This window comes from Phalangium opilio, unplaced genomic scaffold (genome assembly GCF_054372755.1).
Source record: "Phalangium opilio isolate 3A_F unplaced genomic scaffold, DU_Popi_V2 ptg000113l_1, whole genome shotgun sequence".
Lineage (NCBI taxonomy): Eukaryota > Metazoa > Arthropoda > Arachnida > Opiliones > Phalangiidae > Phalangium > Phalangium opilio.
Genome location: NW_028324209.1, coordinates 9,094,170 through 9,112,694, shown reverse-complemented (window position 1 = coordinate 9,112,694; position 18,525 = coordinate 9,094,170). Strand labels below are relative to the sequence as shown.

General features: G+C 34.9%; 1 protein-coding gene across 4 annotated transcripts; it reads left to right on the top strand.

The window, feature by feature from the left end:
- The first annotated feature begins 378 nt into the window (after positions 1-378).
- Positions 379-18,494, top strand: Liprin-alpha (PTPRF interacting protein alpha). Of its 4 annotated transcripts, none has more exons than XM_089853065.1 (19): positions 379-501; positions 624-788; positions 1,463-1,537; positions 2,379-2,843; positions 2,921-3,037; positions 3,099-3,176; positions 3,245-3,531; positions 3,598-3,844; positions 4,141-4,343; positions 5,334-5,529; positions 6,952-7,082; positions 7,150-7,298; positions 7,394-7,574; positions 7,653-7,746; positions 7,812-8,012; positions 8,262-8,535; positions 8,618-8,793; positions 9,328-9,396; positions 13,090-18,494. In XM_089853065.1, the coding sequence occupies exons 2-19, from the start codon at positions 678-680 to the stop codon at positions 13,156-13,158; spliced, it is 3,123 nt and encodes a 1,040-aa protein (XP_089709191.1). In that variant the 5' UTR covers positions 379-501; positions 624-677; the 3' UTR covers positions 13,159-18,494. The 4 variants fall into 4 exon arrangements, with proteins under 4 accessions (XP_089709191.1, XP_089709190.1, XP_089709189.1 ...); XM_089853064.1 differs by having other exon boundaries at positions 4,120-4,343; positions 7,150-7,289; XM_089853063.1 differs by having other exon boundaries at positions 4,120-4,343.
- Positions 18,495-18,525: the final 31 nt, after the last annotated feature.

Genomic DNA, 18,525 nt, shown 5'->3' with positions numbered 1-18,525 from the left:
TAACAATTTTTCACCTTTTATACTAAGAACCCATTTAAGACTTAAGAATATTGAAAGATAGAAATGAACTGTAGTGTCATAATCAAAGGTGTTTCCCCCATTGTTCCCGTTGGGGTTACCTGTAGATCCAAGTGGAAAACGCATGATCTCATGAGGTAGCTATTTATACTCAAGAAAATGATGTTCCTACTCTATTAATTTGATCAAAGAGAAATGAAATGGAATAACAAGGTCTTTTTCTATACGCTACTAGACTCTTCTTTCTTTGGGGAGGGGATTTCGCCTGTTAAATAAGATTAATTCAAATGAGTATTAATTATTTTCTCGTGAAAATTAATTACTTTCATTAATGTAATCTGGTTTTTTCTCTTCCCCCCCCCGCTCTTTCTTTATAATTAGGAATTTGCAACTCTAACGAAAGAACTCAATCAGGCTAGGGAACAGCTTCTAGAAAAAGAGGAGGAAATACAAGAACTAAAAGCCGAACGGAACAACACGAGGGTAAATATATTCATTTACTCGCTTTGATTCTTTCTCTCTTAATTTACTCGATAAATAATTGATTAATTAATTCATTAATTTGTTTTAATAATTACTTGGTTTTCTTTTTTATCGCGGCGTAGTTACTCTTGGAGCACCTTGAATGTCTGGTATCTAGACACGAACGTTCATTGAGAATGACAGTCGTTAAAAGACAAGCGCAATCTCCAGCCGGAGTTTCCTCGGAAGTTGAAGTTCTGAAAGCTCTAAAGTCTCTATTCGAACATCATAAAGCATTGGATGAAAAAGTAAGCTGTCACTCTATTTGTATTATTACTATTATTGTGGGGAAGTGTTTATAATAGCATTATAGCATCAACAAAGTTTGCTTAGAAGTGGCTTTAAAAATATATTATTAAGTAGCTAACGAAATTATTCGCACATGACCCGTGATTTAGTTGGTTAATTTTTAATAAGTTTTAATCTTTATACTAAAGGGAACTGTGTATTATTTGTAGCCAGGGATAGATTTAATTTTAGAAGTAGGAATGGAGAACAGAGTAATCTGGGCGCGCGTTAAAGTCCCGGACCCCCTTCCACGGGACGGAGGGGTATGAAAGAAGAGGCGGGTCATAGCGACAGAGGTAAAAAGGAATTACGTATTTTTCGCCGTCCCCGTCAGCAACGTCATCAAAACGTAGTTTAAGTGAGCCAATAATAAGATAATTTAAACTTTTCGTAACGTGTTGGTAGGAGGGGCTCTTTACTGGGCTATGAGTCGGACTGAAGTAAATACTAACCGTTCTCCATTCCTACTTCTAAAATTAAATCTACCCCCGTTGTAGCTTTGTATAAAACTTTACATATTTCGATGCTTCAAAAAGTATCATTGAATTCGATTAAATTGCCAATACAAACCGATTTTAACTGTAACAACTTGTTAATTGACAAATAATTACATTTTTTTCTTCGCGTTTCTTAGGTCAGAGAACGTTTAAGAGTTGCCTTAGAGAGAGTTTCGACGCTAGAGGATGAATTAATAAAAGCCAATGAGGAGGTAAGAGTCAAATTTCAACTTTCTACCTCGTTTCTTTTTTTAAAAAATTGCCTAGCTTCCAGTAGCTTTATCATGTTGAAACATATAGTTTTTTCCCCCATCATCTTCGTATGTTAGCTGGTATTAAAAATGAAGCCCCCTTATCATGGTGGCTTGTCACGCGTAGCTAAAGTCATTTATCTCGCGCGTAACTTGGAAAACGGCTCGGGAAAATTTTACTAGGCCTATAGGATGAGAGGGAAAATTCGCGCCCTTTTTTCCTGCAGCATGGAAAATTGCATTATAAATTTGTAATGTTGACCATCCATAAGTACGCGCGCCTTACCAATTTCCTCAACTTTATTCTTACTATATAAAGTCTGAGTGGCTTGGGTTTTATTCCCCCAAAATTCCCATTGAAATATCCGTTTATTCAGGGGGAATTTAAGGGCGTGCCATGTCGCTAAAGGACTACGTATATTCATTCTCCTTCCGTTATATTTCATTCAAAATTACCGTCTCTAGTAATGGTAACGTTGGAACTCAAAAATTTGGGTTTTCTGAATGAATATGAAGATTGTTTATTTTTTGTTACTCGTTTTGAAAATTGCTCTTTTTTTTTGGTTGGGGGGATATAAAATAAGCCTGTTTTGATGGAGGTTTTTCCTGAGGTGATTTTATTCGCTCTAAGCCGCTCAAAAACTATAATAATCTTTTTAACACGATTGATCTGAGAATTGGAAATAACTTTACCCAAGAGATACTGTGTGTAGATAAAAATAGGCTAATTCCAGACTTTAACGAAGTTATAAAATATGACATACGTGAATTCATTTTGAGGGTGTATGATATCGTTTAAAAGATAACGCAGTATAAGACGAAAGGCGGTAATGTAACGGACGACAAGAAAATAGTCGAGAATGGAGATCACGCGACAAGTTCGCCTTCGAAAGATTCTAGGGTGTCGAATGGGTCAGCGGAAGCGACGGCGGAAGCATCCCGGGTTGTGGAATTGCAGGACACGGTCGAGAAGCAGGCTTCCGAACTTGGCACAACTCGGGGAAAATTAACAGAGTTGACTGTTAAAGTTCGCGAATTGGAAGAGAGTTTGACGGCGGCCCAGAAAGAAGTGACGCGATTGCAAGACGAAAACACCAGGTTGGCTAGAGATCTAAAAGAGAACAATGCTCAAAAGGAAGACCAAGAAGAACGCATTTCCACTCTGGAAAAACGGTACCTCAACGCCCAAAGGGAATCAACCTCCTTGCACGATCTCAACGAAAAGTTGGAACAGGAGTTAAATAATAAAGAAGCCCAATTGAAACTCGTGAGTTCATACTCCCCATCCCTATTCGTGGTGGTATCAAAGAATAAATTCACGGGTTAATTTTGGTTAAAATTCAGAGCGAAGAGAAGGTAGCGGCGCTGCAAGAAAGGCTCGAATTGGCCGAACAGAAACTAGCTCAGTTTTCGCGGAAAGTTGATGCCTTACCCGAAGCTGAACTGCAACAGAGATTGGCTGTACGTTTTACTCGAAGACATTCGCTTTACTATTTTTTACATCATTCGCTCAATATTTTAGGCACAACACGGTTCAGTTGAGGAAAGAATAAACAGGCTAGAAGCGCAATTAGATGAGAAATCTGGTGAACTATTAAGAGTGCGTATTATTAGCTAATTTTACGCGTGATTTTACGCGTCTGTTTCATTCGATTTTGTTAATGACAGGCGCGACAAAGAGAGAAGATGAACGAAGATCACAATCAAAGGCTAGCAGCGACTGTTGATAAGCTTTTAGCGGAATCAAATGAAAGGCTGCAATTGCATCTTAAGGAGAGAATGCACGCTCTAGAAGAAAAGAATTCCTTGGCTCAGGACTTGGAGAAAACGAGGAAAATGTTGGAAGAAACGCAAGTGGAAAAGGACAAAATCTTCTCCGAACTCGGCACCATGAGAGAAGAAATGGATGGCCTTAGGCGTGATATGCAATCGTACAGAGCAGAAACACTCGCGAGGTAAAACACATTGGAATTGCTTAAATAACAACGGATTGTAAATGTTACGAAACCCTTTTGTTGTAGAGCGAGAAACACTTTCACACATTCTTCCCCACTTTCACCATCGCGTGGAAGTTTGTCTTCACCGGTGGCAGCTGGACTAACGTCTCCTAATAGGGCTCTTGGCTTGGACAATCCCGCTTCCATCGTTGCTAGCGCCGCCGCGGCTGTAAACTCCGGTTTTCCAGGCCTGGATTTCAATTCTGGTACGGGATCTGTGCACAGAAGAGCCACTCGAGCCCGACAGCAATTAGAAGAAGATCCCGGCAAGGTAAACCCGCTAAAATTATCTCGTTGTTTAAGGCGTTATATAAACTTATCATTTAAAGCTTACCAACGATATAACTCACTTAGCACGCTTTTAATCACAAAAATCGCTTGTTTTTTTCTTTTTTATTTATTTTGTCGCGTTTTGTGTCGGGGCTATGGTGGTTTTCGGTGTTTTGTACTCGTTTTACGGTGGTTGATTGGTTGGTTGGTGTTATGGTTTGTGTGTGGTAAAACCAATCAAATATGTTGGATACAACCGGAAACTTAACGAAAAAGGTGAAAACTTTGGGTGAACAGGATTGGGAAAAACTCGAACAAGCTCACGTCATCGCCAACGTTCAACAAGCTTTCGACGCCAGCGACACCGAATGCAGTCAAACGGACGATAACGAAAGCATTTTTGAAGCCATGGATATGCTTTCTCCTTCCGGACACACTGACGCGCAAACACTAGCTTTGATGCTCCAGGAACAATTGGACGCCATTAATAATGAAATACGGTAAGTGGAAGTCGTTTTTTTTTTCAACTCTGAAACAACGCGTTCTTGAGTGAAGCTGTACTATATTTGTGTAGTAGTGCGTCGTTAATTTCGGTAATTTTTGTCTCAGTGCATTGTAAGCTTTAACGCGAAGTACAACACACTGCTCAGATAGATCGTTTTTTGTTAAGGTTTAGATGGTTATTAGTATTACTGTTCACCATTTAGACAAGTGCCTTTGAAGTGTTTTTTCTTCATTATTCAATGCTTGTGACGAGATAACTAACGTTTTTCATCATTAATAAAGAACAATACTTGCAATATGTGCTTAAATCTTAGTGTTAATTGTTGCAGTTCTTCCATGGACAAAGAATGCGCGTGAAGAAATTTGTTTTCACTCTACAGGATCGGCAACTCCCTATCTCGAACGACAGCTTATTCTGTATATACTCTGTTACAACATCGGTTGTCAGCACGCGTAAAGATAGGTCTCGATGTAACCTAGCTTTGTACGTGCTGTCAAGAGACCAAAAAAACTTCAGGATCTTCAGGATTTTAATATCCGCGAGTTTTTCGTCTCTTGACAGCACGTACAAAGCTAGGTTACATCGAGACCTATCTTTACGCGTGCTGACAACCGATGTTGTAACAGAATAAGCTGTCGTTCGAGATAGGGAGTTGCCGATCCTATAGCGTGAAAACAAATTTCCTCACGCGCATCCTTCATCCATGGTTCTTCCTTTAGTTGGTAGTTTTTTTTGTGTAAGTTTTAATGGTTATTCCTGTTCACCATTTAGACAAGTGCCGTTGAAATTATTTTCTTGTACATTATTCAATTGTTTGTGGCGAGATAACTAACGTTTTTCAACATTAATAAAGAACAACACTCGCAATAGATGCTTAATGTTAATTTAATTAATGCTCGTGTTAATTGTTGTTTTACAACAAGTTCAGCTCACCACCACCTTAGAGGTGACTAACTGGTTTCGTTCAAATACTTTCCGATTGCAGACTAATACAAGAAGAGAAACAAAGCACGGAACAACGGGCGGAAGAACTCGAATCTCGAGTTGGCAGCTTAGAAACAATGGGTTTAATAACGAGAGGACGTTCGTTTGACCATACCAGTTCGCCCCCTCAAAGTGGGCGCTCGACCCCTAAGGCCCATCATAGTCCGCAAAGGGATTTCTTACAGAAATACCATACGGTGAGTCCATGATCTTCAACCTATACTACTATACTACTATTCTATAATCTTTTCTTATTATATATACGGTAACGTTAACGTGATAAGCAATGGAAGTTGTTGACTGATGATATTATTATATAATATATATATGCGCTTTAGAGAAATTAGGCCTAAAAATATTAGGGTTAATTTAATTTGGTTGTAGACTTTAGATAATTTTTAAGAGAACGTGGTGGTATTAATTTTCAGGCTCCGGCCTCCATGAGTCCGAGCCTCATGTACCTGTACTCTACTGGTAATCTACCCCAAAAGTACGATCAAGGTTATTCAGAATCTTCCCGCGTAAGTTGGAAGAGAACTATCATACACAAATTAATATCTAAGAAATATATATATAACATCAATTATTTACCAAAAGACAAAATTAATAATCTAATCATCCGCTATGATACTAATTGGGCAGTTTGTTATCATTTTTTTTTTTTTGTGTATTTGCCTTTGGTTTTTATTTATTTATTTTATTTTAATTAATCCTTGGTTAGTTAGGTGTATTTCTTTAGATTAACGCCAAATTAACAACTGTTTCCCCCCAAATACTTTGAATAACAAAAGCCATCTTCGAAAGTAATCAACGTTTTTCGCGATTAATTGCGGTTTTTTTTTTTTTTTTTTTTTTTTTAATGAATACCCGATTATAAAAAGTTATACATCGGTAACAGGTTTCCAAAAAAAATTCTATTTTTACCTTAGACAATGTGCTTTTTCGCCTTTTCGCAATTTTTGATGTGAACATTATAAAACATGTTTTTAATATAGTTATAGTAGATTTTATTATAGTTCTGAAGAAATACAGCCGTAGTTTTCATATTTGTTTTTCATTTAGTATTTTTTTATTTTATTTAATTCGGTTTAATTGTTTTCGCTATTGGTATGCTGAAACAACAAAGCTGTAAATTTTCTTAAATCAACAAACGCCGCCAAACTTTTTTTTTTGCTTTATTTTTATTGTTTTCAATATTTTTTTTATAATATTTACGCAAAAATTATAAATGCAAAATGTTTATCGCACATTTCAATATTATACATTTTTCATCTGAAAAAAGAAATCGTTTTATGCCTATATAATTTTGGATATACGTATATCTGATTGTTGGCTTTTTAAAGAAAAAACATTTCGTACATATTCCGCAATATTGTTTAATTTTAAATCGTGATTAATTTAATTAATGGCAGCTAATTGCGCTTAGATATATATATATATAACGTACGTGGCTGCTGCGCTGAACAAATAAATATATTGTTTACAGCATGGGCAAAAGAACGTCACTTGTTTTTTTTTTTTTTTTTGGATTATGAGATCGTAGAACGTCAAATTAATATTTTGGTATTTCAAATAATTTAAATGAAGGATTTTGATTTGGGATATTGGTCTGTTGATAGATGCCACCTCCAATGGAATCGAAAGACGATATTCGTTTATTAAGAAGAGAATCTAGTCCTCCGACTCCTAGGTCCCTAAGGCTCGAGAGAGTGGCTCAAGCGTTAGCCCAAAGTTCCGAAGAACTCCGAAGGTACTGAAGATTATTAAATTTTGTCGAAGCTAGTTTAATTTCAATTTTGTCCAAAACATTTTTACAGTTCGACAAATTCTTCCCAAGACTCATTGCACAAAACACCTCCGAAGAAAAAGGGTTTCAAATCTTCCTTGGGTCGTTTCTTTAGCAAAAAAGACAAAGCCAAAGTTAAAGACGCCATGGGGAAAGAGTACTCGCCTCAGGGTGAATATTGTTCGTTAAAAACCTTCTATTTTAATTAATCCTTTAGTTGATTTCTATCGTCGCTGATTGTTGTTGTTCTTTTAAATTGCCAAAAAAAAAATAAGGGGGTGGAGGCTATATGGACAGCGATATGGTGATGGTAGATCAGAATATGGGACCCAGTAGTGCTAGCGGTGGTGGGCCTAGTGGTGGAAGTGTCGGAGGTCCTCCTGGTCCTAGTAATACGGCCGGAACCCCGACGACTATGACTCAAAAGTCCGAGTACGATAGAAGAACGAAAAAGAAGTAATTCCCCATTCTTTCAAACTTTACAATCAAATAATTCTTAATTTTTAATTATTAATTGTCGCGTTCTGGGAATAGGTTTTATTTCAGGCACGAGTTGCTGGCGGAAGCAATGAAAGCCGGAACGCCTTTCGCGTTATGGAATGGACCAACAATTGTAGCGTGGCTAGAGGTACGTCAATTCATTTTCATATTCGGGCAATATGGGTAGGCGACTTCAGTGTTTCGTTCTCGTAGTTATGGGTAGGAATGCCAGCCTGGTACGTCGCGGCTTGCAGGGCGAATGTAAAAAGCGGCGCTATCATGTCCGCACTGTCGGATACGGAAATCCAAAGAGAAATTGGTATTAGCAATCCACTGCACAGGTTGAAACTGAGATTAGCTATTCAAGAAATGGTGGCTTTAACGAGTCCATCGGCTCCTAAGCCATCTCGAACTGTAAGCATAGTTAATAGCGAGGGGGTAGACGCTTTGCATCTATGTGTACACCTGAGTTCAAAAGAGTTCAGCTTTGACTGTGCATTGAGTTCAAAGCCTTCGGAACTCACAATTCAGCTTTGACAGTACATTGAGTTCAAGATATATTGTACACCTGAGTTCTCAAGTGTCTACCCCCTCGGTTAATAGTAAAGCCCGTTCTTTTTTACACTCCATTTGGCTAAAAATGGCTCTTATCATCGCGTACAGAGTTTAGCATTTGGTGAAATGAATCACGAGTGGATCGGTAATGAGTGGTTGCCTTCTCTGGGTCTCTCCCAATACCGCTCAACTTTCATGGAGTGCCTCGTTGACGCTAGAATGCTCGATCATTTGACCAAGAAAGACTTGAGAGTTCATTTGAAAATGGTTGACAGTTTCCATAGAACGAGTTTACAATACGGAATCAACTGCCTGAAGAGGCTGAACTACGATCGTCAAGCCTTAGAAGATAGGCGTAGATCAAGTGAATTTGAAATTAAAGGTAAGCAAGGTTTTATTGCAACCTTTGATTGGCAAAAGTGTAGTTTTATTCGCGTTTAACGAGGTAATTATCTATTGCGAAGATGTCCTAGTATGGTCGAATGATCGGGTTATAAAATGGCTCGATTCAATTGGTTTAAAAGAATATGCAAATAATCTTCAAGAGTCAGGAGTCCATGGTTCCCTCATTGCCTTAGATGACAGTTTTGATCATAATGCAATGGCGCTCGCCTTGCAAATACCCACCCAAAATGTTCAGGTAATCATTTTCATCCTTTCTGATCATTCTCGTAATTGTTTTTCATCGTTTCTGAAATTCTGATCATTCTGGTACCAAATGTGGATGAGAGGGAAAGTATGACAATGGCCATAGAGCCTGTGTTAAAAAACGCGGACATCAAAGTTTCGCCAATAACTATTTAGTTTACTAGTGACTGATGGACTTGCAAACTCGCGACTGAAAGTAGTTCAAACATTTATGCTCCTTGGTTTAACCATAGCCCACTCGATCACGCGCATCACGACGCAAGCTGCTCGCGCTATAGCTAAATTACCGAGATTACACAATAGCAGACGACGGTAACCGCGTAACCGCGAATTAACACAAGACCTATTTTAAGGGAGTGAACAGGCCCAGTATAGCTACGCCAATAAAACAGTCAACTACGGCGAAACTCTGATGACTCGCGACTTTTGGCCATTTTCATACTTTTCCTCTCATCCACTTTTGCTGGTACGCATAATTTTGACCAATTTTTTGCGTTTTCTTTCTTTCTTTCTTTCTTTTGATCAGGCGAGGCAAGTCTTAGAGAGTAACTTTAATGGTCTACTATTAAAAGCGACGGACCGAAAGCCTGACGAGGTAAGTGACGAATCTTTTATAGTTTTCAGTCATTATTAATGAGTTATAACAATTGTAACAAAATAGTGCTCAATTAGTTTTAGTTAGAAAACTATAGTTTCTACCACCAAGATTTCACTTAAAACGTGGTGTCATGTTGATCAAAAAAAAGATACCGTCACTTTTGATGACTTGTGAACCCACTCTTTTTCCCTCTCTCTGTCTCTCTCTCTCTCTCAACTTTTCTCTCTGCACCAAAATAGAAATATAACCTTTATGGTAATGGTACTAATAGTCTAATTCACGTAAATATTTTGTATTTTGTACGCTTTTCGTAGTCTGATAGTTTGATATGTTTCCGATAAAACCTCATCCTCGGAATGCTGCACCGTTGCTTTTTTAGAATCGCCACCATTTTTGCTGAAATGTACAAATTTATTTTTGAACCTTCAAAATTAAACTCTTATTTTATTAAGTTTAATCAGTAAAACGTAGAAGCGGCACCGGGAATATGATGGCGCGATGATACAACATAAGTTCATAATTTGTTCCATAAGTTTGTCATGAAGTGACGTAGGTCATAGATTCTCGTAAAGCGACGCCTGGTGAGGCGCTGTCAAAGGCTTAGTAATGCAGACTAAATAGGAAGATGGACTGCAAAACCGAACGTAGTCAATTCTCGCGTCGTTCTTGAACTAGCTCGAGCTGCAAGTCTCTAGCATTACGAAGTATAGAGCTATATCAGTTGAAGGGGGGAAACGTCACAGTTGGGCCTGCCAATAAACGGAGCCGGTTTTCACCCTCCCTCCGTGCGGGCCGTTGAAGAACTCAATGCTAAATTTCCCGCACAATATGGCGCCTAGGCGGGCACTAGCGAAACCCCGCCTCAAAATCTCTCCTTTCCCCCCGAATTGAAATAGCTCTATAGGTAGTGTCATACTTATGGAACATATCACTTATAAACTTATGGCACAAGTAATCACGTGGCTGCGTTGAAAATGCTTAGGTCTATTGGGGGGGGGTTGTTAAAAATTTTAGGATGTTGTAAATCACAATCAATTTTTTTTTTTTTTTTTTTATAATTTATCATGAGGGAAGGGGTTTCAAACAAATAAGGAATGCAAAGAGCAAACATTAGATTTTGAGGTTTGACTGTGGTCAGTAAAGAGAACCCCAGGGGACGTCAAACTGGAAATCTAGTTTCTTTCTATATCTGAAACTATTTTGAAGAAAGGAGCGACTTTTAGTGGGGAGGAAAGAGATAAGATAAACTCAAATAGTGATGGGTCATATCAGAAGTATATAATACTTCTCTTCGAGAGAAGTGTACCACAAAGCGGGGTAAGTGTAACGTCACTCTTCCCAACATCGGATCATTTAGAGCAAGGCTACTAAAACGAATCACATACACGATAAATAGTTCCCTCATCATTAGCATTTAAATATTTGGCACGACGTGCTTGTGCATTTTTGTCCCTCGTCAAGACGAGGTTTGTGGGATGATTGCTGGGGATTTAGTGCCAAACAACTATAGAATTCACCTTACGGTGCGATGCGCATTTGTAGTTTGATGAGCGGGAAAGCAAACTAAAAGGGTGAGCCTGGGAAGAATGACGTTACATAACTAAAGCATAAAGAGGATACAGAGTGTCATCCTTCTTCTATTATCCCCTTCTGGTCATATGTAACAATAAAAGTCCCCCTGTGTAGTTTGCACACGCCCTACCCTTTCAGGAAGGCGATTGTGAAGTGCTGATGCATATCGCCAGTGTATTTCTATGAGAACTAGCTTCCTTATTTTTTTTAACAACACAGGGGGTATCTTCAACCAACGTTTCGGTACCTTAAGACCCTACCCAAAATGTTGTGAATGCTGGGAGGACTTAGTTTCCATAGATGGGGATACTACAGAGGCTACATTATAGTATAGATATGGAGATTACGTTGCTCCCTCCCTCTCTCTCCTTCAAGCTTTTAGGGTCTGTCAAATATTTGGTTCCACATTTTCTCCACTTTTGCTAAGCCCTTCGCCCAGCGGGGATCCTTGCACCTGGGACTTTGCGTGTCTTTGATGACAAATAAGGAGGAGTGGCAAGGTCATCTTGGGGTTTTTGGGACATTATAGACCATTCCATTAATTCCAAATGAGAAGCAAACACCACAGGGACGTGGAAATCACCTTCTTGGGTTATTTTCCTCACGTCTAGAAGCACCGCCAGAGACGGTGCGAGGCGAGTCAGCGGTCCTTCCTGGCGTTGCTCTTGAGGCAAGGGAATTAACCTAAGAGTGTGGCGTTCCACTTGTGTGTTGGTTTCTCTGCAAGTAATTAATGGAATTATCTATTTTTTCTTATACTCGGTCCTCATTCATCCTCCTATAGCCCATCCCTTCCAAAACGAAGCATTCCAAGAAAGGGTTTTAAAATAAAATGTTTTCGCCCATTGTTATAATGGGTAAGCTACCATAGATTCTTGGAATTTATCGTTTTGTAGTTCTTTGTGCCTGACAAGGGTGTTTGGCTTCAAAATATTTCAGTTTATAACCACCCCTTCTATACTATTTGCACTCCTCATTTAACCTTGACAAATTTTGCGGACACTTCAAAATATTCCCATTTATAACCACCCCCTCTATACTATTTGCTACTCCTCATTCGACCTTGACGAATTTTGGGAAAAGCTAGGCCTATAATCAATCAATGTCATTCTTCGATTGCCCAAATGGCCTTAAAATTAAAATGCAATGCACAGATAAACAAAAACGTTCGAAAATGTCACTTTAAGACCAAAAAAAAAACGAACCTCTAGATTTTGAAATTTAGAATATGGTTAAAACGTTTTTTAGAAATTCAGCCCGATTTCTAAACTAAAATCATAATTGGGGGGGGGGGGGGGCATAAAATAAGTAGCCCTGCCTACATCTATGAGTATCCTAACAAGGCAGAGACGGGAAGAGAAAGATTACCTGTGTCGCTTCTATATTTTTTTCTGGTATTAATAAATCTGCCCATGATTTTTTTTTTTAATTTTATCTTATACCATTGCACTACTCCGCTTGCTTAAATTTAATCTCGCATTTAAATACAGCATTGCAAATGGCACGTAGTAATTAGTAGTAAAATGTAGAAAGAAAGAAAGAAAGAACCAGAATGTGAAACGTTTTATTTAAAAAAAAACATTTTCCAATTATTTTCTTTCCCTAAAAAAATTCCCCTATTTCCTGTTTGTATTTTTTTCTATAGGCTAGAAATCAATCCTCCTGATAGTTGGCATTATTATTCAAGTTTGTTTTTATTATTGAAAGAAACGTATAAACAAAAACATAAAAAAAAAACAATTCCCATATTGTGTCTTGAAAACCCAAAACGCGAGCTGCTATCGTATCGTGCGTTGTATCTTGCATTTTTATTTCTTTTTTGTTTTTATCCCAAAAATATGAACGAAAAATGCAACAACAAAAAAAAAACCAAAACCAAAACCTTAGCGACTTTGTTGATGTTTATTAGTCAAGTTTGTTTGATCCAAACCTCCTTTACATTATTTTTTTTTTTTTTTAAAAAAAAAATTATTATATTAGAATGTTTACGTTACGTAAAGATTTATATATATAAAAAATAGACGCTATTTTTTAAACATTTTTTAAATTAATTAATTAATTAATTAAAATTGTACCGTGCGTGTTTATAAATTTAAAAAAAAAACCAAAAACAAACAGGCACCTCCTCAGAGGCAACCTACAGGAACGGGTCACGGAAACACCGTTCCCGGAGATAGACTGGTTTAAGTTGACCTCGGCTGGCTACCGCAGTTTATAAATAATTTTACAAGAAAATAAAAAACATTTTATAATTTAAACGTAAACAAAGTGATTACGGTAATTAGCTTATGTAAACAAATTAATTGTTACGTAAAGAAGAAATATTGTCGGTAAAAAAATAAAAAATAAACCCTAGAGCGTACAGGTACGACAACAATTTCTTTCTCAAGGTTTCCTCGCATCAAAAAAAAAAAAAAAAAATTTCATCCCTTTCATAAATATATTAAATGAAACATAATTAATAATTATGTTTAATTAAGTCTTTCGAGCGCTTTAAGTCGCGAGAAAGTTGAATATGTAATGGAGTGAATGGGTACGTACATTCTTGTTTAAATGTACCCCCAAAAAAATTACCCAAAAAAATTGAGGACCAAAAATAAATAATTAACAGAAAACAAAAAAAACAAAACGTCAATTAGCAATCGTGAAAAAAAAAAATAAAATAAATAAATAAAATAAACAAAAGCAAAAAAAAAAAAGGTATACCAAAACAAACAAACTATAATATGATCTTGTGCGTGCTGTTTTGTATTCATTTTTTTATGGTGTGTGTTATATATTTGCTCATAATTCGAATAGTCGTAGCTCACCTAAATAAAAGAAAATTAATTACGGGAAAAAGATTAATTAATTAATTGAGATCACCTTTGTCGATAATGAAAGAAAAAAAAGATATATATATATATAAAAAAAAGAAACCAAAAAAGTATATATATATATAGTAGCGAATATATCACCTTACCGTATTTGTGAAATTGAAAATTGATAATTAAAACAAAAGAAAAGAAAAAACAACCTTAACGTAACGAGTTAACAACAAAATGAAGTTAGGAATTAAATATGATAACCTCACTGCCATTGAATTAGTTTAAAATAATAATAATTAATAAGTTAATAATACCGAAGAGATGAAAAGATGAAAACAAACAAACAAACAAACAAAAAAGAAAAGAATCCCCTGTGTTGTGATTTTCGATGCCAAAGATTATTTTTTAGTTTCTCGTCATCCTACTACGAATTTTTCTTCAAGTTCATAGTCATCAAAATATAATAAAATAAACAAACAAACAAATAAGAATTCAAGAAAATATAGTATTTAACAGAGATAAAACAAAAAAAAAAACAAATTAATAAGAAAAAGTACAGGTAAACAGAATGAAAATGTGAAACTTTTTATATTATACTTTTTTTTTACAAATTGATTCGTTTTTTGAATGAATGACTGGCATTAACGCATTTTTTTTTTTTTTTTTTTTGGTAACGGATTTCGATTCAGATCAGCAAAAGCTTCGAGTGAAACGAAGTACATCAAAATCGGTTCAAAAATAATTGAGTTTTAGTTTATTTTCATTTTTGAGGTAACTGAGGTCGTAAGTTATGATGTCACGAGTTATTTTTTTATGAGTCCATGACTTATCTTCATTTTTTTATGAGTCTATGACTTATCTTCATTTTTTTATGAGTCCATCATGACTTATCTTTATTTTTTTATGAGTCCATCACTTATCTTTATTTTTTATGAGTCTATGGCTTATCTTCATTTTTTTATGAGTCCATGACTTATCTTCATTTTTTTTTATGAGTCCATGACTTATCTCTCTTTTCATGTGGCTAAAATAACGTCCTAGAAATAACAGCGTTTAAACACAGTAGTGTAGTATTTTCTCATTGACGATACTCCTGACGTAGTGTATGTTATGTAGTAGAATCAAACCTTGGAAGGAGTAGAATTTTACATAGAGAAAACTGGTTTTCTACGAGAAAATTTACCCTTTCCAAGGTTGTATTCTGCCTTGAAAAGTTAAAAGGGGTTCCTAAAGTCGCTCGTGACCCCTTAATTTGCATACCCTCCCCGCTGCCCAATATGCCTTTAATTATCTGAAATTACGCCAGCGCGCTTTGGCAATAGCGCTACCACCACCACGGGGAACCAGCGACTTGTGGAACTCTTTAAATATTTGCGTGATGAGCTTATCCAACTAGGTTTTAGCAAGAAGCGATATCTAGTTTACTAGGGAGAAGGTATAAGATGCCTTAGAATTCGCGCGCCATAGTCCCAGTCCCCCTTTCAAAATACAAGGGGGGACGTAAAAGGAGGCCGGGCTATTTCGCTGCCTCTCCTCAGTCGGAAAATATGACTGTAATTTTCGTCATTCGCGTCGCGCTGACGTGAGTTTTCAAGAACCAATGAGATATCTCGCTGGTTGGAATTTAGAGGCGGCGGGGGATTAACTCCGGACCTACGTAACGTTTGGACTGGAGATAAAGCTATAAATGTGGCGAATTTATACCTTCTCCCTAGTAAACTAGATATCGCTTCTTGGTTTTAGTATTAATCCTAAATTAAATAAAAAGGAACTTGTTTCAAATGGTATGTTGGTTGAATTGATACTTGTCAAATCAACTCCTTTATTTCTTGTCCGATTTTGATGAATTTCGTTTCATTTTGAAGCTAAAATTACATTCTGTATAGTTACCTAAATGCCAATATTATTTAGGTATTAAAGGGGTTTAAAATATTGAGTCTTAATTAATTTTTTTTATAATTGAAAATAAACCAAAATATATGAGGAATATAAAATAAAATAAAATAAATATTCTGTGCCATATCTTCATGCAGCTTTTGGGGGGGGTCATTCCTGTGAAACAAAATGGGTCAAAAGGTCACTTAGAAATGAAAGAGGGGGAAAAAAAGTTAAAAGAACTTTTTGGTTTTATATTTTATACTAAAAAAACACTTTAATTAAAACAAAACTCTTTGAGAATAAGAAAATTAATACAAGGTCTCTTTTTGGATTAGTACAAAGCGTAATAATAAAAAAATAAAATGGAGCAGCGCGATTATAAAACTGTTTTTTTATCAAAATATTGCAAAGTTGTGATGAAAAGTAATGGAAGATAAAAGAAACAAAAAAAAAAACAAATTCTTACGTGTACATGAAAAAAAATTCAAATTGCCTTCTTTAAGAAAAAAAAATATAATTAGAAAAAAAATAATTAAGAAAATCGTATGTGTCGTAATTTAGTAAAATTGAAGAAAAAAATATAAACGGAAAGCTACGGAAAATGAACTGAACTGATATTGGAAAGTCGATCCAAGACTGGTGCTAGTCTTCGTAAAATTAGAGATGGGGTTCCGAAAAAATAAAAAAAAAAAACCAAAAAACGCAAAATCTTGAAGAAATCTTGACAAAAAATAAATTGGAGGAATGGAGGGAAACGCAAAAGTGTTGGGGTTTAGTATTATATGCTTCCAAAACTAAAAAAAAAAACAATTAAATAAAATTCATAAAAACTAATTAAAATTTACGTAAAAAATTAAATACAGTAAAAAAAAAAACAAAAAAACAAGGTATCGACTTTTCGACACCCCTCTCCTCTCCTCCTCCTCCTCCTCCCTTGTATAGTGAACGTAATTAATTATAATATTATTAATTATTCAGATGAGAAAAAAATTTAATCAAGATTCCTAATCGATTGATTTGATTTTATTATAATCATTTTGTTTATTTGAAATCTATTTTTTTTTTTTATTATTATTATTATTGTAAATGAAAAATAATTGATAACGCGGCTCTTGTAAGGGGATTTAAAAATACGTACAATGTACCTTAAAAGAAGCTTCGCCAAATACGTCATAGCGTATTCAATATGATAACGCACCGAAACCGAAAAAAAACTGATTTTAAACATGATTGATTATATCTTAATTTTTATTACTATTGAAATCAGAAAACAAAACACGCTTGTATAAAGTCAAAATATTTAGCTTAGTTTCTTTTCTTACTGCAAAAAAAAACAAAAAAACAACTACCTTACTATGTAAAAATATTATTTTTAATTTTGCGTCAACATTTCCATTACTATACATTTATATAATACGACAAAAAAAAAAAAAAAACGCGCGCGCTTTAAGCAAAAAAACATCATTTTTTTTAGTGATATTATTGACCTTTTTCAGGATACCTCAAAATGAATTATGATAAACAAAAATAATAATATTAATAATAAGGTTAAAAATACAATCAATTGGTGTACATTTAGAAAACAAACATACATACAGAACCCTGCGGAATTAAAAAAAAAATAATTATGAATTAAATAGTATTTATAACTAAATATATACAATTTTAATTTTGTTTTTGTAGGTAAGTAGATTTTGAGATTAGTTTTTTAGCCATCTACAGCTTGTTTTTTGTATTATTTTTTTAAATTAAATTTTTATGCCTTAATTATTTATTTGGTATAATTATTTGCTAGTTAATTAATTTAAAAAATTCGTGTATTTTTGTGCAAATTTGATTTAGTTTTTAGTTAATTACTTTATAGGCAATATGTTTTTTTTTTTGGTTTTTTTTTGTGCAAACGTAATTAAAATTTTAGCTTTTTTTAATTAGGCTTAGGTATATATTGCTCATTATAATTATTCAAAATATGATGTTATTTAGGCTTAACGCTCAACTGTTTTCATTATAATTAATTTTTAATTATAATAAAAATAAGTGTATTCGCGTGCAATACACCCCCCCCCATACATTAAAAATTAACGAATACGTGTAAATATTCAATTGTAGAAAAAAAAAGTAAACATATTATCGAAAAAAAGGAAACGCCTGCTTTAGTTGTATTTATTTTTAATAATATATTTAAACGTAGAATTGCCAAAAAAAGTAAATAAAATAAAAACATAGAGGAATAAAGAAACCCAGGGTTCTCAAATAAGTCAATTATAATTTTTGAATTACAACCAAATATATAATCAAGTAAACTTTTTTTACCATAAGAAAAAAAAAATTATTATATTATAAATAGCCATGAAAATTATTAATTATTAATTAATTAATCAATAGGATCCCTTCAAAAAAATGTGAAACTCATTATAAGCATATCATGAAAAAAAATGGCTAAAAAAAAATGTTATGCCTCGCTTTTCGTAACTTGAAAAAAAAAAAGATAAGCAAAAAATATAGACACAAAAATATACAGGTAGCGATCGAGACATTTAAAAACAAACAAAAACAACTTTGTTGTAATTGATGGTGTTGTTATATATATTCTGGTGTGTAAATTGTACGAAAAAAAATGCAGCTCTTTCTAATCACTTCCTTTACCCCTTACGTAAGACAAAAAAACCAAAACTTTTTTAGTTCAAATGTAATCAGTTTTTGTTTTTTTTTTTCTTTTGCTTTTTTAATGGAATCCTTCGTGATGTACAGGAAACCAATTCATGAATGAAGATGAATTTCACTGTTGTTTACTTGGAAGTGTGTATAGAGAATGAGAAATACAATTCCTGACCAGTTTGTTTCGATTTATTATTGATTAGTTATCGAT